The sequence below is a fragment of the Centruroides vittatus genome, unplaced genomic scaffold (assembly GCF_030686945.1).
Source record: "Centruroides vittatus isolate TY-2023 unplaced genomic scaffold, ASM3068694v2 contig_1159, whole genome shotgun sequence".
Taxonomy (NCBI): domain Eukaryota; kingdom Metazoa; phylum Arthropoda; class Arachnida; order Scorpiones; family Buthidae; genus Centruroides; species Centruroides vittatus.
Window position 1 is genome coordinate 329390 of NW_027120745.1, and position 26989 is coordinate 356378.

General features: G+C 39.6%; 1 protein-coding gene across 1 annotated transcript; it reads right to left on the reverse strand.

The window, feature by feature from the left end:
* Positions 1-1032: 1032 nt before the first annotated feature.
* Positions 1033-26989, reverse strand: LOC136980075 (mucin-22-like). The gene is made up of 13 exons (XM_067276119.1): positions 26848-26989; positions 26524-26781; positions 22864-23076; positions 22557-22757; positions 22209-22409; positions 18866-19054; positions 18573-18785; positions 18284-18499; positions 18009-18212; positions 17739-17939; positions 17064-17261; positions 16777-16998; positions 1033-5427 (listed from the first exon to the last, which is right to left on the reverse strand). Exons 1-13 carry the CDS (start codon positions 26894-26896, stop codon positions 1124-1126), a joined length of 6669 nt encoding a protein of 2222 aa, XP_067132220.1. The 5' UTR covers positions 26897-26989; the 3' UTR covers positions 1033-1123.

Sequence of the window (26989 nt, forward strand, 5' to 3'; positions counted from 1 at the left end):
TTAATGTCTAAGAAGTGCACACTCAAGGAACTTTTTTGCTCTAATTTTAATTTAAGACCATCTTTGTTATCATTGATTCTACTCACAAATTCATGTATCCCACTATTATTTCTCAGCAACAAATAAAGGTGTTTTGTCTCTGTGTATTTATTTGCTGAGCACTTTTGATATTATCAATTTTTTCTCTTTGAAAAAATATTAAATCGCCTAAATTACAAAAAAGCTAGCCCGAGTTCTCACACAAATATACTTATACACTATACACAAGTTACACTATACTAGGCCTACATGAGGAACATTAAATACAAATGTTATGGCAGTCCAAATGGTAATCAAACTATAATTCGTATACTTTGATCACCATTAAAACTCCATACAATTGAGTTTGGATGGTATGAACGTCTTGCAAGTTATTGTATACTGGTCCGTATAAGTTTATTCTTGCCAGACGAGTAACTCGCCACCAGGTCCACTTTGCTCACGTTTGATCCTACAGTACAATGGTATAAATCCATATAAATATACCAGGTCTGCCCTCATATATTTGCTTCACATATTCGTATTGTCTAACACTACTCGGCATTGAGCGAATGGAGAATGTGTAGATTGGTCATCAGTAATTCCATTTAAGGTTTTTTTTTAGAGTAGATGTAGTTTGATTTTCATATCGTTTTTCTGCTCCTTTTTATAATATGGTTTTATTGCGGATTTTTAAAGCCCTTGTTTTTCAAGACTATTGTTTGGGAACTATCCATTTTCTAGATTTCGGACGAACATTCATCGTTCCTGATGCTCGAGTGTGTGTATACGTGTATACTTGCCAAGTGACAAACAATTCGGCAAATAGTTTGACGAAATATGGCATTTCACGATTATCGAATGTATGAACGTGAAAATTTCTCTTTTTTTCAACTTCAATGCTTATTTTATTTTATTTGGTCTTATCGTGGAAAATATACATAAAAAATACATTTTCAAATAATTATCATTAAAGATGAATAATTATGTTTTTTATATTTGTACAAACAGAAATTATTTTATATAATAATGCTTTATTTTATTGAAATTATTTTCAGTAAGAATAAATTACACTATAGTACATGAGCAACATAGAGTACAAATATTAAAACTGTTCATTACAGTCTTTTTTCATTCCGGAAGGAAGAGGGATATCCTGGGAGAAAGAGACAGACCAGTTACAAATTTTCCTCTTTTTATCAAATACCAATTTTCCGGGACAATCTTTAATATAGGGAGTCCAATTGCTGCAATGAACCCATTTATGAGGATCGGGATGTGGGAAAAGACCGTTTGCTTCGGGACATTCTAATATGCCTTCTGGTTTGTCTGTTATCACTGCTGCTGTTGTTTTCACGCGTTCGGTAGTTGCATCAGTTTTAGTAAACTTTCCATTAAAGGATGAAGTCATCCCATCGCTACCAGTGGTAGGACGAATTTTGGTAACAACAGTAGAATCTGAAGGAAATTCGGTTACAATTTCCGTTATTGGTTTTTCTGTACCTATTTTTCGGTTTTCTGTAGGCCTACCAATTTCTGTAGCTGTACTTTTGCTGACATCTGGATATGACGCAGTAAAAGGTTCACTTGTATCTTTGCCTTCAATAACTTTATCTTTAGTAACTTCTGTGGAATCAATGTCATTTTCTGTAATTTTACTAGAACTAGGATGCGAAACAGTTGAAACTTCATTTTTACTTCCTCCTTCATTGCCACTATTATCTTTTGTAGAAATAAGATTATCTTTCGTAATTTCGCCGTTACCAGGATATGATACAGTAGATGGTTCATTTGTATTTCTTCCTTCATTGCCACTATTGTCTTTGGTAGATATAAGATTATCTTTCGTAATTTCTCCGATACCAGGATATGATACAGTAGATGGTTCATTTGTATTTCTTCCTTCATTGCCACTATTGTCTTTGGTAGATATAAGATTATCTTTCGTAATTTCGCCGTTACCAGGATATGATACAGTAGATGGTTCATTTGTATTTCTTCCTTCATTGCCACTATTGTCTTTGGTAGATATAAGATTATCTTTCGTAATTTCTCCGATACCAGGATATGATACAGTAGATGGTTCATTTGTATTTCCTCCTTCATTGCCACTATTGTCTTTTGTAGAACTCGTAATTTTGCCGATATCAGGATATGATACAGTAGATGGTTCATTTGTATTTCTTCCTTCATTGCCACTATTGTCTTTGGTAGATATAAGATTATCTTTCGTAATTTCGCCGATACCAGGATATGATACAGTAGATGGTTCATTTGTATTTCCTCCTTCATTGCCACTATTGTCTTTTGTAGAACTCGTAATTTTGCCGATATCAGGATATGATACAGTAGATGGTTCATTTGTATTTCTTCCTTCATTGCCACTATTGTCTTTGGTAGATATAAGATTATCTTTCGTAATTTCGCCGATACCAGGATATGATACAGTAGATGGTTTATTTGTATTTCCTCCTTCATTGCCACTATTGTCTTTTGTAGAACTCGTAATTTTGCCGATATCAGGATATGATACAGTAGATGGTTCATTTGTATTTCTTCCTTCATTGCCACTATTGTCTTTGGTAGATATAAGATTATCTTTCGTAATTTCGCCGATACCAGGATATGATACAGTAGATGGTTCATTTGTATTTCTTCCTTCATTGCCACTATTGTCTTTGGTAGATATAAGATTATCTTTCGTAATTTCGCCGATACCAGGATATGATACAGTAGATGGTTTATTTGTATTTCCTCCTTCATTGCCACTATTGTCTTTTGTAGAACTCGTAATTTTGCCGATATCAGGATATGATACAGTAGATGGTTCATTTGTATTTCCTCCTTCATTGCCACTATTGTCTTTGGTAGAAATAAGATTATCTTTCGTAATTTCGCTGATACCAGGATAAGATACAGTAGATGGTTCATTTGTATTTCCTCCTTCATTGCCACTATTGTCTTTTGTAGAACTCGTAATTTTGCCGATATCAGGATATGATACAGTAGATGGTTCATTTGTATTTCCTCCTTCATTGCCACTATTTTCTTTTGTAGAACTCGTAATTTTGCCGATATCAGGATATGATACAGTAGATGGTTCATTTGTATTTCCTCCTTCATTGCCACTATTGTCTTTGGTAGAAATAAGATTATCTTTCGTAATTTCGCTGATACCAGGATAAGATACAGTAGACGGTTCATTTGTATTTCCTCCTTCATTGCCACTATTGTCTTTTGTAGAACTCGTAATTTTGCCGATATCAGGATATGATACAGTAGATGGTTCATTTGTATTTCCTCCTTCATTGCCACTATTGTCTTTTGTAGAACTCGTAATTTTGCCGATATCAGGATATGATACAGTAGATGGTTCATTTGTATTTCCTCCTTCATTGCCACTATTGTCTTTTGTAGAACTCGTAATTTTGCCGATATCAGGATATGATACAGTAGATGGTTCATTTGTATTTCTTCCTTCATTGCCACTATTGTCTTTGGTAGATATAAGATTATCTTTCGTAATTTCGCCGATACCAGGATATGATACAGTAGATGGTTCATTTGTATTTCCTCCTTCATTGCCACTATTGTCTTTTGTAGAACTCGTAATTTTGCCGATATCAGGATATGATACAGTAGATGGTTCATTTGTATTTCCTCCTTCATTGCCACTATTGTCTTTTGTAGAACTCGTAATTTTGCCGATATCAGGATATGATACAGTAGATGGTTCATTTGTATTTCCTCCTTCATTGCCACTATTGTCTTTGGTAGAAATAAGATTATCTTTCGTAATTTCGCTGATACCAGGATAAGATACAGTAGACGGTTCATTTGTATTTCCTCCTTCATTGCCACTATTGTCTTTTGTAGAACTCGTAATTTTGCCGATATCAGGATATGATACAGTAGATGGTTCATTTGTATTTCCTCCTTCATTGCCACTATTGTCTTTGGTAGAAATAAGATTATCTTTCGTAATTTCGCCGATACCAGGATATGATACAGTAGATGGTTCATTTGTATTTCCTCCTTCATTGCCACTATTGTCTTTTGTAGAACTCGTAATTTTGCCGATATCAGGATATGATACAGTAGATGGTTCATTTGTATTTCCTCCTTCATTGCCACTATTGTCTTTGGTAGAAATAAGATTATCTTTCGTAATTTCGCCGATACCAGGATATGATACAGTAGATGGTTCATTTGTATTTCTTCCTTCATTGCCACTATTGTCTTTGGTAGATATAAGATTATCTTTCGTAATTTCGCCGATACCAGGATATGATACAGTAGATGGTTCATTTGTATTTCCTCCTTCATTGCCACTATTGTCTTTTGTAGAACTCGTAATTTTGCCGATACCAGGATATGATACAGTAGATGGTTCATTTGTATTTTCTCCTTCATTGCCACTATTGTCTTTGGTAGAAATAAGATTATCTTTCGTAATTTCGCTGATACCAGGATAAGATACAGTAGATGGTTCATTTGTATTTCCTCCTTCATTGCCACTATTGTCTTTGGTAGAAATAAGATTATCTTTCGTAATTTCGCCGATACCAGGATATGATACAGTAGATGGTTCATTTGTATTTCCTCCTTCATTGCCACTATTGTCTTTGGTAGAAATAAGATTATCTTTCGTAATTTCGCCGATACCAGGATATGATACAGTAGATGGTTCATTTGTATTTCCTCCTTCATTGCCACTATTGTCTTTGGTAGAAATAAGATTATCTTTCGTAATTTCGCCGATACCAGGATATGATACAGTAGATGGTTCATTTGTATTTCCTCCTTCATTGCCACTATTGTCTTTTGTAGAGCCTATGTTATGTCTTGTAATATCAGTAGATCTTGTTACATGTGAATTGTCTTCAGTTGATTTTCTTGAATCCGGGTATATTTCAGTTATGCCTTCTCCTCCAGTTCTGCCGTTATTTCCTGAAATTTCTGTAGAAACAAGATTATCTTTCGTAATTTCGCTGATACCAGGATAAGATGCAGTTGATGGTTCATTTGTATTTCCTTCTTTATTGTCATTATTTGTGACTTCTGTGGAGTCAATATTTTCTCGTGTTATTTCTGTAGAGACAACATTTGTAAATTCGCTAGAACCTACACTTGACTTAGTGAAAAATTCACTTGTGGTTTTGTCTTCAATTTCATTGTTATCGGTCGTGACTTCACCATAATCATCAGTAATTCTGGTAGTTTTATTCAAAATTGAATTAGTTACAGTTTCTCTTCCAGAAACCGATTCTTTTGTAGTCAGATCTTCGATACCAATATTATCTTTTGTAACTTTACTAGTAACTGGATAAGATGTAGTTATTTCTGTCTTAGTAGGTTCAATTGTAGTTGTTTCAATTTTGTTGATTGGTTCCAGTGTAGTTTTAATATCTGTAACAAATTAGTTAAAATTATTGAATTAAAATATAATCATTGTAAGTAAAACACACACACACACACACACACACATATATATATATATATGTATATGTTGAATTGAATTTAATATCCAGACTCATATATATATGAATCTGGATTTAGTAAACTCTTTTCGCATTCGTTTTATAAAATAAAACGAAATAACTCTTACACTCATATGGGAAAAAAAATTCTTTTTTCCCCAACACTTCATAAAAAACTGGAAGGATATGATCATATCTTTCTCTGGATTCACTTCCTTTGAAAGGTGACATATCTTCCTAATGTGTCATCCGGAACCAACGATCGAAATTCAACTATTGGCCCCGAGTATAATAATTCCTAATAGGGTCATGGGAAAAACCCATGAAGAAACCCTAATAAAAAAGGAAGGGATCGATGACAATCGTCGTTCGTTTGTCATCATCAACAGTTTGTCCTTTGTAGACTGGTTTCTCCCCGATCCCTTTTGGATACCGCTTAAGTAGCCGTCGCCCATCCTTTGCTCTTCTCGAGACATCAAAAGATTTCCATCCTTTCGATTCATTGAAGCTTCTTCCAAAGCTTGCGGACCAGGAGTACATCGATCCGCCGATTCTGCGGTAAAAACGAAAAGAGACTAATTTCTACTAACTAAGGTATTTATCGACGCGCGAACGATTGTAAACTCTTTCTCTCTCGCTGTCAGGGTCGTGATATCAATGATAAATTCTATAACTAGCATCCGCTAAGCATATAAACCGATGTCTGTATATAAATAACAGTAGGTAAATAAACGGGTATTTGTTAAATGATAAACTTGTTGTGGAGTGCACTTCTTCCGGTTGTCTCAATCTGTCTTCACTGAGTCCAAACATCTACATACGCCACCGCTCGCACATGAACGTGATAACTAACGGTCATCGCTATTCCCGTGTTCGTTAAGACACGGTGGTGTATACATTTGAATTAAAAAAAAAGAAATTGTAAGTTTAGAGACCAAGCATGCTTTGGTTAAACTTCTGTGAGTTTTTTCACTGATATTTTACACTTTTCGACACCTTCTTAAACTATTTACTTATTTGAATTGAATATCAATACTCATAAGAACTCTGCATCATCTTATTCCTAATTTGGTTTAAAAAAAGAGTGTCATTTTTCTTGCTACCCCCCATGTACTAATCCAGAGAGTGAAGTTCAAGTGACCAAGATGAGCTTTGTCCTCAATGGTTTTTTTTTTTTTTTTTTTTTTTTTTTAACTCTTTCCGCCCTGTGGGCACTAAGAGGGCCTTTTTTAGTAGGCCCATTATGGGTTCGGCCAGGCCCACAATGGGGCGACCGGGTGGTGAGGGACGGGGCCCGACATATCCGAACGGACCACCCCCCCTGAAAAATACCTGGGGATTATTCGACCCGTTCGGATTCGATCCCGGGTCCCCCAGAGCGGTAGGCTGCCACCTTTACCGCTCGGCCATCCGGCCTGTCCTCAATGGTTAGATCAAGTTCTGTCATCATCACCGAATCAACTCCTAACAGTGCATAAAGCCTAACTCGAATCACCAGAGAGAAATGGATAAAAATTATTTCCACTTCAAGTTTCCAACGACTTTCTAGCTCCACCGAACGTGCATTCTTTTCGGACCACGCCGAAGAACTCAGAGATATTCATCAACCTTTCGTCCATCTTCAGAATCCTCAAGCACTTTCTGCTGGAATACGCAGCCGACGGAACTGCCTATGTTAGATGCCAGGAAGGATGCGATGTAAAATAATACATAACTTCTTATATAAATAAACTATTTTTAGAAGAAAAATTCGAAGACTAGTTTCTTTCCTGTCTCCTTTTTTTATGATCTTCAACTTCCCCACAAAAAAGAATTACAATCAATTATATATGTGTCAATTCTCCGGAGGAAAAAACTGATTGATATCACACATTCTGACGTTTGCCAACGATCATTTATCAAAACATGACATAGTGAGAAAAGTAAAATCCTAATATTTGATATTAGGCTCTTGTCTGTTATATTAGCATAATTGGATATTAGACTTGTCATTAGAACTAAATCATTTAGGGCCGTCCATAAATTACGTAAGAGCGATTTCGGCCATTCTAGACCCCCACCCACTCCTGTGTAAAAAACCGTAATATTTTCTTTGATCCCCTCCCCTTCCTCTTCCCTATCTTACGTAATATTTAGACATGATTTTATAGAAAGATTTTAACAAAAAACATTTTTATGAAACCCTAAAAACCCTTTGATCTAAAATTTATTAATTAGTTTAAATTTAAAATTATTAATTAGTTAATTAATACGTACTATTATTTATAAAAGACTTTATGTGAACGAATTTAAAAAAAAAAAAAAATTTATGAATTCGAAAGAGCAATTTATTTTAAGAAGTTTATTTTTTAATTATTAACAATCTTTTTATTAATATCATTACTCAACGTCATAATATTCATTTTTATATAAATTTTAATTTTCACAAAAGGACGCAGAAAACTTTGACAGATCAACCAGCTAGTGCACGTGTATTTTTTTTCCCCACAGTTTAATATGGAGATTATAGCCTTTGGGGCTCTTTCTCCAACTGACGTTGCCAGTTGCTAAGTGAAACTAGTGAGGCTAATGTAGCGCTCCAGCGCCGCCACGTGCTGACTAGGAGTGATGGAGGCCAGCGGCCAGTAGATAGGCGTCAGCGAGCGCACCAGAGACATGTTAAGGGTCATCGTGTTACCGAGGTCCTTGCAGGCTGTAGTGTATTTGGGGCAATAAAGCCAGTAATGTAGTGTTGTTTCTGCTGCGCCACAATGGGGGCACCCCGGAGAGTCGTGTAGGTGCCGTGAGTACAGAAAAGCATGTAACGGGGTTGTCTCGGTCTGAAGCCGGGCCAAAAGCGTCTCCGCGTGGCTAGACGACGCGCAACTGTACCTCCGGGGGGCGAACAGACGAAGGTGGTCCCGGCCTTTGTTGCGGAGCGCCGCTGACCAGGAATCCGTCAGGGTGCCGATGGTGGTGTCCTGCATGGCCCGGGTGAGGTCGCGTGGTGTGAGGGGTCTCCAGATGGAGCCACTGAACGGGTCGCGGCGGGCCGCTTTGTCGGCTGCCTCGTTGATTGGAATGTTGGTATGGCCCGGTGTCCAGCCGATGACGATGGGCACCGTGTGGGCGCTGACAATAGCCGCGAGATCGATGATGATAAATGGTGATGAGAACGAGACGTTGGCCATAGCCTGGATGACCGAGCGGCTGTCGGAGAAGATGACGGTGGGTTTGGCCAGCGGGGCGCTGATGTGGATTGCGCGCAGGATGCCCTGGGCTTCTGCCCCGAAGACGCTGCAGTAATTGTGCAGGGACCAGGCCTCTGTTTTGTTTGTGTTCGAGAACACAATGCCAATGGCGGTCCGAGTACTGGATTTGGATGCATCCGCGCCTAGGCAGAGCCAGCCTGGCCATTTTGCAGCGACAGTCTTTCGGAAACGAACGCTCGTGACGACTGATGGGTCGGTGGACGAAGTGGGGTAGTCGTCTAGACTGATGTGTGGGTGGATGCTGGCAGTGCTTGGTGGCACGCAACACTGACGATAGATGAGTGACATGAGTTGGCCTTCCCGACGGTAATGGGAAAAGACCCGGTACACGTAAAGTTCCTGGTGATGGCGCCAACGATAGAAGTCCAGACTTGAGGCATTTTGGTAGAGGTCGTGTAGTGGGCTAAAGCTGCCCAGCTCGTAGCGGGCCAGCCCAGTTTCACGATGGGGATGATTGTAGCCGTTTTCCAATCAGGGAGACAAGTCCCGGAAATCCAGAACTTGTTGAAGAGGTCCAGAAGGGTGCAGAGGCCGGCGATCGGGAACGCCCTTAAGGCCCAAGCGCTGATGCCGTCCAGGCCAGGCGTAGTGTTGCGGATCCGGCGGAGTGTGCGAACCAGTTCTTGGATGTGAAAAGGACAGTCGTCGCTTGTCGTTGTGGGCTGGTGGGGTGCCGAGAGGGGAGCGAAAGCTCTGATTGGGCGAGACCTCCCAAAGAAGTTGGCTAGTGCTTCCGCCTGTTGAAGCGGTGTTAGGAGGGTGGTGGGGGTCTGGATGATGTTCTGGGTATCCGCTATTGCCGGTGGGCTTTGCAGCCGGCGGAAGATCCGAAAAAGTGTAGAGTGAAAAGGAGGGGACGCACATATGCTGTTCCACCACTCGCGGCGGGAGTGGCGGACCTTGCGACGAAGCTCAGCCCCCAGTTTTTTGTAGGTGTTCCACCAAGTGATCGATGCTAACTGACGGGCCAGCCTAAAGGCGCGGCATTTCTTGGCCCGTAGGCGGCTGCATGCTGGGGTCCACCAAGGGGGCAGTCCCCTAGGAGGAGTTGCGCGACCTTCAGTTGAGTCTGTGAGCATGTGGATCTTATTGATTAACGAGTGATAGTCGTTGGGGTGGGGCTCCCCCTCTGTCCAGCTTTGGCTGATGTTGGTGGCATACTTGTCCCAATTCGTGTGCCAGCGTGTCCATGACATGGCCGGGGTGCTGATGGTGCCTGGAAGGGACATAGTTAGCAGAACCGGAGCGTGGTCGCTGGTGAGTGTATTGGCACTGGTACTCCAGGCAATCGTCCCCATAAGATCAGGTGAGCAGAGGGTTATGTCAATGGCTGAGGCGCCTCCTTGGCGGAAATGGGTGGGCGCCCCCGTATTGAGGCAACTGATGTCGGCTGTAATAAGCCAGTTGAATAAAGTACGGCCCGCCCTGTCGAGGGCGCCCGCATTCATCATCCCATAGGGGATGATGTGCATTCCAGTCACCTTCGATGATGCGCGGCCGATGATGGTTTTGTGTGAGAGTATCTAGCATGTCTTCGGTTAGGTTCCCGTGCGGGGTGTAAATGTTGATGACGGAGAGGGGCGTCACCGTAACATAGATCAGTGTTTCTTGGTAATCAAGGCCCTGGATGGTGGGGTTTTGCGAGCAGTGCCGGACAGGCCAACAGTGGGCTGTAGCTGTAAGTAGTCTGCCTCCCTGGGCCATGGTGCGGTCTGCCCGAAACACAGTGAACCCCGGAAGTGAGAAGGGTATATCTGGCGTCAGGAAGGTCTCCTGGATGATGATGATATCCGCGTCGTGGTACCATTCTGCGGTTAGGAGGAGGTCGCGTTTCGATCGAACCTCCTGCGCATTCCATCGTATGAGACGGAGAGTGTGTTGGTTATTTAGAGAATTAGCCATTAAAATGTTGTGTCTTTTGCTGGCGACGACGGAGTTTTGCAGACTCAGCTAGTGTGGGCGTATTGAGGTCCTTGTGGGAAGGGGCATGGGATGGACCTGAAGCTGATTGGGATTCCATGTCTGACTCTAGGTCGTCCGTGTCGGGCGTCGTTGTTGTGGTTGGTTGGTTGTGTTTGGTCCCTTTCTTCTTTTTGCTTCGCTGTGTGTCAGCAGTTGTTACCGCCGTGAGGGAAGGACGTTTGTTTGGTATTGGTGTGGCCGTGGCCTGTTCCGGACCTAGAGGTCGGTCAGGTGGGGGCGATGTCGAGATGGGCGTTTGTGATCGTGGGCGGGCAGTTTGACAAAGGTTCCGTATTTCAGCTCGGAGAGCAGCCACGGTAGACTCGAGTTGGCTAACTTGGTGTAGAAGGGTTGTAAGATCCCCCTGCATGCCATTGGGGGAATCAGTGGTGTCACAATCCCAGCGAGGAGGCTGGCCACCAACCTCTTGCGTAGCCTTGGTGGTGGCGGTTGCCGCCTGGGCAAAAGTGCAGGGAGGCCCGCGTTGGGTTCGCTTTGCCTCGGCATATGAAATGCGCTGTAGGGCACTGAATTTTAGAAGTTGAGCTTCATGGCGAAAGATCAGGCAGTTTGGGGAGTCGACACTGTGTCTCCCCCTGCAGCGCATGTACCCTCTGTCAGAGGTGGTGCAGTTGGTTAGGTCGTGGTCAGCCCCGCATTTGGGACAGCGGCAGCATCCCCGGCAAGTACGGGCGGAGTGACTGAAGGAAAGACAATGTCCGCACATGCGCGGCTGGGGGATGTAACGCGTACATGGGTAGCGCTGATAATATATTGTCATATAGTCGATCAGGACAGCTCTGGCCACCGACACATAGACGGTGGTACTTGGGAGGGTAATGGTGTCCTCTTTGCGTGTGAAACGGCGAATTTCGATGACCGGGTGATCGGCCGCCGTGAGGGCCTCGTATATCTCCTGTATTGTTATTGAGGGGTCGACCCCCCGGAGGGGGCTGTGAGGGCTTAGTCCAGGGCCAGTCAACTGTGGACAGGGGATCCGGCGAGGGTGTCGATTTGGAGAGCCGCCTCAGTGGTGTGGGAGTCCCGTGTCTTTAGGATGAGGAATCCCCCTCAGGAGTATCTGACGTCTGTGAGGAGGTCTGGGTGGGGGAAGTGCGGTTGGAGCGCCGCGTGCAAGTCTGCCGGACATAAGCGATGGAGGGGATCATGTCCCTCTAAAAAGACGATATAAAGGTGGTCCGGGGGAAAATCTGGGTGAATGGATCGAAGTTTGTCCAGCTCTGAGAGCGGAGAGAAGAACCGAAAATCAGCGTGGACGGGGCTCGGCACCGCAGCCGGCGGTGTCGGCTCCTCTCCTGAGGCCTGCGAGACCTCCACGCTGAGTGAAAGCCGAAAAAGAAAAGAAAACTCCTACCTGCGCTGACTATCGCGGGGCGAGGACGGAAGCGAGGAAAACTAACACTTCAAGCCGTCGAAAGCGTACTAGGTCAGCGGGCTGGAAACGCAAAAAGCCAAACTCAAAGCGGAGACAAAGAAAAGCGTCTGTTCAGGTAGAAACCGAAACCGAAACTCCCTCTAGTGCACGTGTAAATAGACACGTCATTATATATATAACCCATTGAACGCGTGTTCGTCCGCGTAACGGTATGCCAAAAACGGGCACCAGAGGCGCCCCTATCGTGTGTCATATTTCAAACATTTTAATTAACAATATAAATTATTATTTGGTCAATATAACAATCTATCTATATAACCCATTGAATGAGTTCGTCCGTCAACCTGCCTCATAGGAATTTGCAATGCTGCTAGAACGCCCACTAGGGAGCGTCCCGGGCTACTAGTACAAAATAAAACGCGAGAGAATAGAGTCTCTATATTAAGGAGGATGCACACATGCGGCGCGGCAAAGAAAAGCGGTGTCGCAAACGCATCTTCGCCGCGCGGCAGCACGACCACACAAGTGGCAATCCGCTTACATTTCGGCGCACGCGTTCAGTATTCAAGATGGCGAACGATATCGACACTCCGCTATCCACGTGTTTACAAATTTTGTTTTGTACGGCTCGTTTTATTTAGCTAGAAGATTTCGTCGAAGATTCGAATGAATATTTTGGATTAGAGATATCGTATTGGCAAGTATCTTGCCGAGATATTTTGTTGGATCGATAAAGAACTCATGTACAAAATAGGCTTATTCTTTGATTAAGATCTCTCGATAAAGAATACTATTTCGAGTAAGATTCGGTTGTTTTGTTCTTTGAATTAAATAATATATGATTACTGTATCTGTGTAGAATTTGGTTAAATTTATTATTCTTTCCTCTTTATTTTGATGTTAGTTATCTCGGTTAACCACGTCGAACTTTCCGCCATTAAAACACCACGTGATTGTATTTTCTCACGTGACTGCCAGACGAAATGTTATTGGCTGATAGAAACGCGTCTTAGCGGCGGCCGCCGCGAAAGATAGAATTCGACCAACTTTCGCGGCATGAGAAAAGCGGCACAAAATAGACCTCTGCGGTGAGAAAAAGTGACGTCATTCTGCCGCTTTTTCTTGCCGCGCCGCATGTGTGCATCCGGCTTTAAACTGTGAAAGAAGAAAAAGAAGAAACCACTTTCCGTTGCCATGTCAATTACATCTTGGCTAAGACCAAGAAAATAAATTACATGCTGCTAAAATGTGCTAGGTCTAATGTGCTTACGTAATATTCTTATTTTTTATTTTTGATCTCGTTGAGTGGTGGAGTTTTCAATTTAGCTTCAATTTGGCAATTTCTATTAAAACACTCGTTTTACTAACGCCATCTCGTGTGACGTGATAGACTAATAACGCTAGCAGACTCACGCTCTACACATTTTTTATCATGGGAGAAAGGCCGTGTAGCGGTTTCTCTCATTTTTTTTTATTAGAATAAGTGCACCACTTTTATGGGCAGGGCCGGATCATCGCATAGACAAATGAGACAAATGTCTAGGGCCCGGTTTTTTGAAGGGCCCAGTCAAACTGTCTATTTTGAAAATACTGTATTTATAAATAAGATTGTTTACTTTTTTGAATTTTTAAATAATGTTTATTTAAGATTTGTTTTAATTTTTCACATTATTTAGTTCTGTTTTATTTATTGTTTTAGATTTTTTTTTGTGCTCTATTTCTTGTGGGAAAGTAAGGGGGCCCGTAGGAAGAAAATGTCTAGAGCCCCAAAGTGGGTTAATCCGGCCCTGCCTATGGGTGTATATCACTAAATCATAAAGCTTGTAAAACTCTATATAAAACGACAATACAATCAATGCTACTTTACGCGGCCTCTAGCTGCGGTCATGTAACTAGTAAAAATTCAGTAGCAAGTAAATTACTCTCTCTTCAAAAACAGTTTGCTATCAGAATTTCAGTGCTGCAGAACTGTTTCTACTAATGCCTCTCTGATATTAGCAGAGCTCCTTCCTTTGCAACTATGTATTGTAGAAAAGGTTCTAAACTGCTACATAAGAACTACAAACATCAAAGACTCAACAACAGGCTCTACTCCTATCTACGGCTGTTCATACGCTACCACATTGCAATTACCCTACTATCTCTGATCATCACTTTATAAACGAGGTTATCCCCAGGGTACTACATTTGGTGTCATCTGGTTCCTCCATGGATAACCGTGCAGACATTAATATCTACACAAATGGGTCTAAAAGCACCCTTCGTGTCGGCTCAAGTATCTGTATCTTCTTTCAAACTGACATATTTTGCCCAAAATATGTTAGAAAGTACAGATACCTCCCACATACCATCTACCAAGCTGTTCAGTGGGCCACTTCACTACCAAACAAAACACTGTCTATCAGCATTTACAGTGATTCTCAGTCTGTCCTAAAAACTCTATTAAACCCCAATTGCAATAGCAATAAAATCACATATATCCAGCACCATATAAAAAATCTTGTAAATAACATAACTTTTATAATTTTTTTCCTGGCCATACTGGCATACTTGGAAATGAAAAATCCGACTTTAAGGCTGAGTCAGCTGCAAAGGACACTGACTCGGACTACACTCACAACCCTCTCTCACGCAGCAGCCTAAAAAATATATATTTATGACAACGCTATGCAAAAGTGGAATTAACAATAATAGAGCAGTAAAACTGGTAGAATAGCAAGATTTTATTTTCCCAGTGTTGAATGCGGGTTCTCATCACCACTTAGAGATTTAACGTTTGCTACTGCTCAACTACTTATTGAGCATCTCCAGAAAACCTGGACACCGTCCACCATATGGTCTATCATTGATCCAATTTACGATCAAGAAAGACTTATTCTGAAATTAGAAATCTTTACGCTTGGTTTTAGGTGGCCATATCCACTCGATAAGCTTGTTCAGAAGCCACTGTTTGATGCTTTTTACAATTATGTTCAAAAAAATATGGAAGAAAAGACTATTCATAATTTCTAATTTCTAGTTTTACATTTTAGTTTTCACTAAAATCCGAATACTAATTTTATGTTTACTTTGTATCATGTATTTTCGTTTATGTATACTTACTGTTATACACCCATAGGAGTGGTGCACTTATTCCAACAAACAAAAATGGGAGAAACCACCACACGGCCTTTCTCCCGAGATAAAAAATGTGTACAGCGTGAGTCTGCTGGCGTTATTATTCTATCACGTCACACGAGATGGCGTTAGTATAACGAGTGTTTTAATAGAAACCGCCAAATTGAAGCTAAATTGAAAACTCCACCGCTCAACGAGATCAAAAATAAAAATAAGAATATTACCTAAGAAGAGATCTATTACTCCCCTATCCCCGAGTAAGAATTCGTAAGAAATCCTTGACCTCTACCCACCCCAAAATACCTTATATAATTTATGGTCGGCCCATTATATTAGATGAAACAATTTACTAAGTCGTTAACGTCAATTGTGATTTAACTAAACTATTTCTTAAATCCATCATCATATAAGGAAAATGCATGGTGTCTACATCCAAACAGACTACCCTCTGCCTCTTGTGCCTCTCATAACCTTAATCTTGTTGACAGTTCAGCTTGCTTGGAAACTATTGAATCCGTACGTAATTAGTTTTTTTTCAATTCTCTCAAATGACAGATTATTCTGTAGTGGTTGCCAGAGGCGAAGCACTTGAAATTGAAAAAGTACCGTCCAACCAGATGGATTGAAAACTTCAAAAGGACTTGATAAAACCACGAAAAAACTTTTTAGTTGCGAGAGATAAAAGCGGCAGCCGAACGTTTTCAACCACTAAATAACGTATAAAATTGCCAATTCCAAACTTTTTGACATATCGTTCCGTCTCGACATTTCAGTGCGTTTCTTCAGCGTGAAGACCCGCATCTACGAAGTTGTGCTCCTCGAACAAATTTCCATAAAGAGACTAAGCTTAAAAATTACGAGGGTCGGGCAATGAAATGTTCCGGAATATATTTCAGAAAGAAATATTTCTTATGTAGGATCACAACACGATCTCGTATCACCGGAGGATCAAACGTGGCCGGTGTTCCAAAATTAAGTAAAATGCAGCAATGTCGAACTAACGTCAAACCGGCCGATTAACGTTGGCTGTTTGACGAAAAATATGGCGTATGACAGTGCTTATACCATTTTAAAATAAACTTAACAGACGCAGTTTCATTAAACTAAGAGAAATTCTTACAAGTTTCGACTGTTTGGTGTCTCAAAAGGCAGACAAATGTCGGATAATATACAAAACTTATGTCACTTCTACAATGCATTTTTTAAAACTTTTTCCTCACACGAAAACAGGGTATTTTCATATCCATCGTGGGTTCGGCCAGGACCCCAGTGGGGACGATCGCGGCATATCCGAAACAGACCAACCCATAAGAAAAGTACAGATGTCTGCTAAATCCGGGGTCCGTTAAACACGGATTTCACTATAGTTAAATTGTCAAGTTTTCTAAAGATATATTTTCTAGAATATTTATTACGTAATATGCGATGGAATTAAATAAAAAATTTAAGATTTATAAATTCGATTATTAATTTTAATTTTTAGGTCTTTTGCGTACGATTAATACAAAATAATCAATATTATTATTTTATCAACTGATATATTCCTACTTACTTTTAGGATCTTTCCGAGCTCCACAATCCACTTTATCCCAGCGATCGCAGTCCTTTCGTCTAACATCATAAAGTTGCCCATCGGGACATTTTTTTATTTGATAATTTTTATTAGAGCAATGGTAGTATAATGTACAGTCTGGATGAGGATGATTTCCTCTAGTGGTCGGGCATTTATAATGTTTCTCGAACGAACCTTCTTCGGAACTAGAACTAGAAGAATCTACGAAAGACGAAAGACGTGTTAGTATCTGACAAAATGAAATTTTTAAAGTAAGATGGACCAACCGTCTATTCGCGCTCCGCAATCCACTCGATAATCGGATTCGCATTGTCCTCGGCTGACGTCAAATAGTTGACCTCCACGACATTTCTTCTCCACTGCTAAGCCATTGAAGCAAGCGTAATATCTTTTACAATCCAAAGGATGCGGATAATTTCCACTCGCAGTTGGGCATTTTACTTCGTTATCGTCTACATCGTCGTCTGAAAATAAATGCATAAATAATTACAATAAAAATCTACAATCAGTTATAATACAGCAAGAAGTTAACTCGATTCTTACGAGAATTCATTTATAATAATTGATAAAACTGCAAAAAGTAAAGACTTAAAAAAGTATTTTCTATTAATTGTTTTTTTTATTATTCTTTGCGTTTTGTGCACCAAAACGGCTTTTCCTCAAGCCCATCGTGAGTTCGACCAGGCCCTCGATGTGACGGCCGGACGGTGAGAGAGGGGACTCGACAAATCCGGCACAAACCACAATTATACAATTATTTATGTACAATAATTATAACTATCACTTCTATTCCAAAAAACAACTGTCAGTGGGTTTCTACTGGTATTTCAGGAAACAATTGTAGAACTAAAAGAGAAGCCTTAGGTGAAATATGTCCGGATTTTAAGAAAACTATAGAAGACGACTCATATACAGATAAAATTTAAAAACAGAATTCTTACCTTTGTTATTAGGTCTTTCACCACAATCAACTCGATAACTTCTTTCACAGTCACCTCTGTCTACATCGTATAGCTGACCAGACGGACAGACTTTTAAGGTGGCTTTCCCCCGATTACAGGAATAGTAGCGACTACAATCCTCGGAATTTGGATAATTCCCTTTTGACGTTGGGCATTCAAAATTTTGATGATCGGAGACACCTGAATAAGAATTTATTATCGAATTATTCTATATAATACACAAAATAAACAAAAAGTAAATAATTTTACCTTCTGGATCGAATCGATCACCGCAGTCAACTTTGTAATGTTTCTCACACTTTTTCTTACTCGCATCAAATAATTTGCCTTTCGAACAACTCTTGTGTGTCCATTTCTTATTGTCACATTCGTAGTAAGTGCTGCAATTTGTGTCATCCGGATAACGCCCGCGAGAGGAAGGGCAAGTAAAACCCCGCTTATCGTCATCTTTGTCTGTAATGATTAAAATTTAGAACTTTCCGATAAAAATGAAGTTTTAATAAATTAAAATTTTCTTCTCTTACCTTTGTCCTCTCTGTCTCCACAGTCGACTAGAGATTTAGAATAGCATCTTCTTCGGAACACATCCCAAAATCTGCCGTGATAACACCTTCTGAAGGAAGGTCGTCCGTGCCAACAATTGTAATAATAACCGCAATGGGAGAAGTGATGGAAGAATCCTCGTGCACGCGGACACCACCGATAACGGTATCGATAACGATCGTGTCTATCGTTAACGTCTAAAAACAATTATATATTATAAATTCATACAATTAAATCTAATTCCACTATTTTATTTTTGTTTCAATTTACCCAAAGGATTAATCGAGCGTTTACAATCCACCGATCTTTCATTAGCGCATCTCAATTTAAAAGTGTCAAACATTTGACCTTCCGGGCAACTATCTAAAGTGGCGGTGCCATTATGACAATTATAATACGATCTGCAATCGTCGGGATGAGCGTAATAACCATTGAGTCTGGGACAGTCAAAATCTACCTCATCCGATATCTCGCTTTCGTCTTCTGAAAAAGAAAACAAAAAAATTAAATACACCCGATAAGATATTAAAACTCTATCGAGAAAAGTATAAAATATTATATACCGTAGGGATTGAATCTGGCTCCGCAATCCACCGTCTCTGCCTCCTTACAACCTTCCGAAGCATCAAACAGTCGTTGAGACGGACAACTTTCCAAGTGTGGCCGGCCGTCCGTACAAGAATAATATAAACTGCAATCGTGTTCGGCAATGTAATTTCCATTCATTTCGGAAGGGCAGTCGAATTCTTTCTCTGAAATATAAAAAACACGGTCAAAACTTCACATTTAGTTTAGTGTAAAGCAGTTGTTTGGAATTTATTATAGACGATCTGTTTTAGCGTGGCGAATATGCAGCTACTGTAGATACAAGTATTAGTTATTGTATTTGCCAGCGTATAAGACGCACTTTTTCTGTGCCTAGTGAATTTAAGAGAGAGACGCGTACTTTGTGAAATATTACGTTACGAAAATTAAATTTATTAATTTCAAAATGCTTCTGAATACAAAGGAAAACGAACTGGTGTCAATAGAGGAAAATGGGCTGAACAGAACTTATCGTACTATTCGCAGAAGAGTTAAAGATGGTAATTTACCAAAGCGAGCTCTTGGATCGAATCAAAGTCAATGTTAAGTTCCAAAATGAAAAAAAAAATTGTTTATCGTAAAATTATGTTACAAAATCGAGACGAGTAAAGCAGATTGGATTCGATGTGCGACGTACAAAAAAAAAATCAATGTACGAAACAAGCGCGACGTGTATGACAGAGTATAATGTGTGTAGAAAATACAAAAAGTGCGAAATGTCAAATAAAATAGGCAACTCTCCCGGAGGATCGAGATGGATGCCCAAAACGGACAAGTAGCGTTTCTTCGCTACCACTCTGCGTCCGGTTTTCATTCACTTTTATTAAAAGACAACCCCGGGCTATATATGCCTTATATATTTATTTCTTCTAGAGTCCAGAGTTATATGCGTTTATAAAAACTGTAGGTGTCTCACTCGGTTTTACTTTATAATATATTTTCACACACCAATTGTATGAAAATTACGGTACTTTATTTTTCAATAAAGTATATTAAAAGTGTACATTTTTAATACCTAGAAAATGAGGTGCGACTTATAAGCCGACAAATACGGCAAATCGAAGTAATCCGAACACACGCGATTAGTTTTTATTTTTTATTGAATTTTTATCCACTTTTAAGTATAAAGATTGTTAACGATTTTAAAGTAACATTTCAAATACAATATTAAGTATCGTATTATAGGAGACTGATATTATAAAATCGATTTTACTTTCTGATTAAATATTCCTTACAAAAATTATCTATTCGCTATCGTATCGTTGATAATTCCGAAAAGCACTCATTAATAAAATAACAAGTACATACTTTATCAACCTTTCGGGAATTTTCTCTTAAATAATCGACATTGCCCTTGAATTTTATTGATAAGTATTGATAGAACCGCTATATCGAGAGATACAGTAACGATGTCGTCTGTTTATGATTAACTAATATAGTTGTGGCCTGCGATAAATCGTGGTTTCGTTATTTTGATCCGACAATAAACACAAAAGCATCTCGTTAGCCACGACCAATAAAGGCCTAAAGTGCAACCGAGTGCGGGCAAAGTTACGCGTATCGTATATTTCTTTTACAGAAAAATGATTTTGTCTATACTCGTTGTGTTTCGAGAGTCGAAACTCCGAAGAGAAGATCCCCGACTAATGCTTTCCGGTAACAACTGGAGTAACAAGTCGATCCTTAAGAATCAAATGAAGAGGAAAATCCCATTAGTAGGCACAAAACCGTTGGATTCTCCGTCACGATAACACCGTTCTACGCTTGTTTAATAACTCGTTGCCGATCCGAACATCGAACTGATGGCCCATCCTCCTTACTCTCCGCATCTCGCAGTTTGTAATTTATTTTCTTTCCGAAAATAAATAAATAACAGCCGCGAGAGAGGAAGTTCGACGGTGATGAGGAGTTAATTAACCACCACGACGGATATATTAAACGGTACGACCAAAAAGGGCTTCACCGAGATTTAGGGTTTCGAGATATTAACGGAATAAGTACACATTATAATTGAGCCGGAGAGAAAATATTTTGAAGAATAAATAAAGTGGTTTTTCTTTGTGGTTATTATATTGAATATAATAACCACAAAGAAAAACCATTGTTTCTGTTGTTATCAGTTTGGAAGCTTTTTGAGACACTGTCAGGTTGAAATTACTATAGACGCGATTTAATTATGAATTTTTATTTACTTTTTATTTTTCGTAATCTTTCCTTCACGCAAATTCTTTCAAATCCGAATTCTTGTTGTTGTTATACTACACTAGACATTAACTTACCGGATTTTTAATGTTGATAATATAGCAATGAATACGCGAGCTAAACCAGTATTGGTATTGTGGGTTGTTTAATTTTACCGAATGACTTCGATTTATACTTTATTTCATCGCATTTATATTTTGTACGAATTTTCACACAGGATGAACAGAAAAATGATAGCGAAATGCTTATCAAAACTTCACAAATGGTTTCGATTGTATTCTCTGTAAAGAGTTTCGTAAATAATAAATGAGGTCTGTTCCGGTGTTTAATGAGATTAACTAGAAACAGACGGATAATTTTCTCAGAAAATTTTATATTTCTAGTAAAGATCTAGAAATTTCTGCACTTTGTAATAAAACTTTCAAATTTTATCCTCAAACTCTATAAACAAATAAAAGCAATTTTTCTTTCGCTTAAAATTAGATAAAGTACATTATTTAATTATCATCGAACACTTAAAATTACGCCGATACGTTTTACTAATTAACGTAACTTTCATTAACATCGATCTATTACTATATTTGAAATTTAACCGTAACTGTAATTCACCAAAACGAAATATATAAACATAGAATATAATGTAGTGTATAGCCTAGTATATGATATAATAATATAATACGGTAAATGTAATGAAAAAATGGAGAAATGTTTGATTAAGTATATTTAAATCTTATAAATTCTAAACGATAGACTAAGTTTAGTAGATTTTATGTCGAAATTGTGTAATTCCCGATCCAATGTACAAAACTTACTTAGGCCTATATTTTAAGTTAGAAGCAATTCATTACGTTCTAAAATTTTACAAGTATATTGTCCGGGGAGAAAAAATAAGAACGAGCATCAAAATGAGAACCGTATTAAAAATTTGCTTATTGTACTCTACCATTGTTACATTTATCGCCAAGTGTCTAGGGGACGAATTAAAAGGGAGGAGTTGATAAAGACTGGGCTAAGAGTTTAGAAGCGTATATAGAACAGACGGGCGAACAGATAGCGACGGACATTATATTATATATAGCTAGAAATTATTTGTAATTCTGTGGCGAAATTCACTCTTACCTATCGGTTTCTTTCGTTGACCGCAGTCGACTTCCTTCTCCTTAAAGCATCTTTGTTTTTTAGTATGAAATAGTTGGTCCCCAGCGCACGTCTTTAATTTAGGATGAAAAGCTTTGCACAAATAGTATTTATTGCATTCCCGGGGATGCGCGAATTCTCCTTCCGCTAAAGGGCAAACGAAATTATTTTTCTTCTCGGGCTCTATAATAAGAAAAGTATTGATAGTCAATGAATATTTCTATTACATCTACTTTTGATTTCTTATAAATTAGAACAGAAAAGTAAAATTTACGTTTAGCTTTAGTGGATCGGCGATAGACGATGAATAAGAATCGTGGTGCAACTTACCGTAAGGATTTTTTCTATTTCCGCACGAAACTCTTTCGTGTGGCTGACATTTATGCTTTTTTTCGTCAAATAGTTCTTCTCTGTGACAATGATGTAATCTTGCTAATTTGTAATCGCAGGAGTAATACCTTGCGCAGTTATCCGAATGAGGGAAATTACCGGTATCTTTAGGACAGGTAAAATTTGTTTCGGAATCCGGATCTAAAAAAATAAACAGAAAGATTACAAATTACTTTTATTTCCTTCGAATTCGATAAAGACATTTTAAAATATAGAAAAATGTAGAATGTGCGGGTTACATTTTTACCATAAGGATTCTTTTTATTGCCGCAATGAACTTTGCTTTCGGGTTCGCATTTGTTTTTCTTGGGATGAAACAAAGTATTTTTTGAGCAGGATTTCAATTCGGCTTTTCCCGATTTGCACTTATAATACTGAGAACAATCGGTGGGGTGCGGAAATTTTCCATCTCGTTTTACACATACGAAATCTTCGTCTTCTTTCGATTCCGAAGAAGAATCTGAAAGATCAAATAATGTACTTTATTAATGCGATTTTGATATAGGCGGTAGCATCGAGAGATTAATTAACATATATACACTGTATATTTTATGTAATATAATATATAGTATCCACGATACCCTTCTATAGCTCGTACCCTCTCGTTTTTATAGTCCGCGGAGGCCGCTGCCACAAGTATCCTCTTTTCACTCGGTCGTGCACTTTCTCCAAATCCACAAACGTTGCTGCAAAAACCTCTCTCGTTCACGCTCGAGTACTTTTCGGCAATCGTTCGCAATCCAAAGACACGATCCACACAACTCTTTCTCGCTACAAACTCACACTGAGCATTCCAGATGTTTTCCCGAGTAATTCTTATCACCCTTTCCACCAGAACTCCGACAAATATCTTTTCCGGAACGCTTAGCAGACTTATTTTTTATAATTCTTACATTCCGCATCGTTGCCTTTCCTTTATACGGCGTCTCTCCAATCATTCCGTACCTACCGTTTCTCCCGGCGCAGGCAAAAAAAGTTCGTCGGATCATCACCATATTTTAACATTTCGGCACGTACTGTACTCCATCTTCACTCGCAGCTTTTCCCATTTTTAATTCGTCAATTTCTCCTCTTACCTCTTGTATTCTGATCTCCTCGCGTCCACGATCCTCTTCGTTCTCGGGCATCGTAACCTCGGATTTATCATCTCCTAAAAGCTCACCGAAATACTCTCTCCATCTTTTCACTTCTCCACAACGGATCACCAATCTTATCTTTTACCCTTTATGTATCCACGCAGGCATCACTACCTTTTCATATATTGCCAAAAAGCTTTTTTGTCATCCTTAGATGCCACTTCCAATTTCTCTGCTCTTTCTTCCTCGACACGTTCTTTGCTCTTTTTTACAATTTTCTAACATTTGTGGTTACGTTCTCTGTACTCGTCCTTACTCTCACCGTTCAAATATCTCGGGTACACTTCTTGTTTTTTTTCTTACAGCTTCGGCAACCTCTTCGTTCCTCTCACTCGTTCGTCCATCTTCGCGGTACCACACATTTCTCTCGCACTCTCTAACACAAAATAAAAGAACTGACCCGGGGCGGGAGTCGAACCCACAACCTCCGGGTGGTGTAACAAATTAATATACCTCTCGCGCTTCGCTTCCGGGAGGTATGTTAATTTAGATATAACCTTAGTTAATCACGGCACTGGCTGGAGACGACCTAACGCCCACGACCTAAAAACATCTCCTCGACGGCGCCCAGCCAGCTAACGTATTACCCGGCGAGGAAATGTTCTTAAGTCGTGGGAGTAGGAGTCGTCCCCAGCCAGTGCCGTGATTAACCGAGTAAGGTTATATCTAAATTAATATACCTCTGGAAGCGAAGACTCGCTCGGGGTCCGGGTGGCGCGACGGGCGAACGCACCGCGCGGTAAGCGGAGGTTGCGGGCTCTCTAACACACTCTTCACAGATTTTCGGGGTTTTGTCTAACATCGATACTCGGCTCATCAAATATCATATATTGTATATCAGCTCACCATACAGGAAGGACGTGTCAACGTACACACTCTCTCTATTCTGTAATTTTTGTTCCATCGGGTATTCTACTTTCACACGTTCTAATATTTTTCTTTCGTTGTGTTTCCTTTGTACCGCCATTCATTGCTGCATGTGCTTTTTTGCTGCAGTGTTCCATTCTCCCATGTGTACATACGGATTGACTAATGCGAAAAGAACGTGTCGGATACGAACAAATCTCTCGCAGCACGTACTTCAATCAGGCACTCACCACTGTCATTCACTCCACGGAAACCATATATACCGCGTATGGTCACAAATGTCCATCACACACACTTACACGCGCATTCGTATCACCTAACAACACAATTCTTTCAGTTGTCTCGCATTGGCTCGAGACATCTAGCAGAACACTTCCGAATTCGTCCTTTTCTTCAATCGCACCGAACTCGACTGGAACGTACACACCAACACACAGTAACCCTGTACGGTACACCGTACTTTCATTCTCAACTAGACGATCCTATCATTAATGCACTCGTAAGATTTAACAACCTTTCAGACGGGGACTAACGTAGAGGCTTAGTCCACGTTTCCCAAATTATTTTGTAGGGACACCAGAAGATACACGTTAAAATCCTTCCCACTCATTTAAGCACTTACCCTTACGTTTCGTTTCGGACGCACGCAATACATCTACCTTCCCTTCACGCATCACATCAACGTTCCATACACTAAATCGTCTCACGTTCACCTCTTTTACCAAGAGGCCTCTTTCCACTTTAGTTTATTTTTAACGAGAGCTTTCTTTGCGGAGAGGAGTTGTCAATCCCCAACCCGTAGAACCAGGTATTCTCTTAGTCCGATCTCTCACCCGCAACCTTTCCAGCACGGTTGACCCTGCCAGCAGCCACGGCTACCGTTAAGCTTTCGGGGTCATCGAGACACTAAACCCCACCACCACGATAAGAAATTTAGAAAATTTATAAATTTCTTTCTACAAAATTACTTTGAATGAAGAGAAAAGAACAAAGATATCGAGCAAAGAAATAAGATAACAGAATTGTTGAATCGGTATCGGTGACAAGAAAGTGATATTTGTCATTTTACGGACAGAGTGAGGTATAAGATAGAAAAGAGATAACGTAGTTTTATCGGGGATTACCGGGTGGCCGAAGCGGTAAAGAATATCATCTTTAACCTCTCGTTTCGCTTCGGAGACTCGAATTCGAGTCCAAAACAGAATATATATTTAATGGACACAAATTTGTCGAGCATCGTTTCTCGCCATCCGGTTATTACCGTTACAAACCCGACAGTACCTACCATTAACATTATAAAAGGTTTTTCGGTTTTCCACAGCGAAAATAGTTACGAGAGAGTGCAATTATTATTTCGATTAAAAACACAAAAAATATTTACTTATATTTAGTTAATCCAACCATTTATACAAACTCTATATCTATAAGCCTTATAATATAAATAACGAGAGAGAAGCTATCTAACGTAGCCTATAGGTGTCGAGGTAGGTGTACAGTCGTGACATATAGGCCTATTTTCGCACGCGTTCCGATATTATTTTACAATAAAAATAACTAAGTACAACTGAATTTAAAATATTTTTTTTTTACTTTTGAAGCATTCGTTTACTTATTTGAATAAAGAAAAAGTATGTTTCTCTTGGCAGACAATACGTACATAATGCGTCTTCACACTACGCGTCCCTTATTTGTCGGATCTGTCCGATTTGTTCCATCGTTTTTCATGAGATATTTTTAATTACATTCAATAAAATAGATTATTTTCCCCGACTCTTCGGTAGAAAGTAAGCGAATTTTTCGAGATATTTAAGCTTATATTTATTATTATTTGGCTTAAAACTAATTATGTATATTAATAGATTATACCGAAAACTGCTATGGTATTTGTTAAGAAGAAAACAAACCGGTATCGTCGAAAATCTTTCTCTTCTTACAATCGACTTGGTCTTTCGGTAGGCATTTCGACTTCTTCTCGTCGAATAATTGGCCCGAAGGACAAATTCCGTCTTTCTTTTTCTTACAGTCGTAATATTTTCTGCAGTCTTTCTCGTCCGCAATTTTTATCCCGCTATATTTGCAGGCGTAATATTTCCACGCAATGTCTCTTTTTGAACTTTTCTGGTCCAGAAAGGTTTCTTCTTCTCGCGCCAGACATTTTCCTCCTAAAATAAATTCAAATACATTTAATTCGATAGGCGATCGGCCGAGACGGAGTTCGAGCTTCTTACCTACGACCAAAACGAAAGAAATGACGGCGATAACAATGTCTGCCTTCATCTCGGAGCAAAAGAAAGAAATCGACTATCCCTTCGTTATTTATCCGATTATTTATCCGACGATGACGCTTTATTGTCGATCCAGTAGCGATTA

Coding starts and splice junctions, on each gene's coding strand:
- LOC136980075 (XM_067276119.1), bottom strand. CDS start 26,896: ATGAAGGCAGACATTGTTATCGCCGTCATTTCTTTCGTTTTGGTCGTA. Junction 17,940..18,008: donor TGATCGATTCGATCCAGAAG/GTAAAATTATTT, acceptor ATTCTTATTCAG/GTGTCTCCGATCATCAAAAT. Junction 17,262..17,738: donor TGAAAGACCTAATAACAAAG/GTAAGAATTCTG, acceptor ATTTATTTTCAG/ACGACGATGTAGACGATAAC.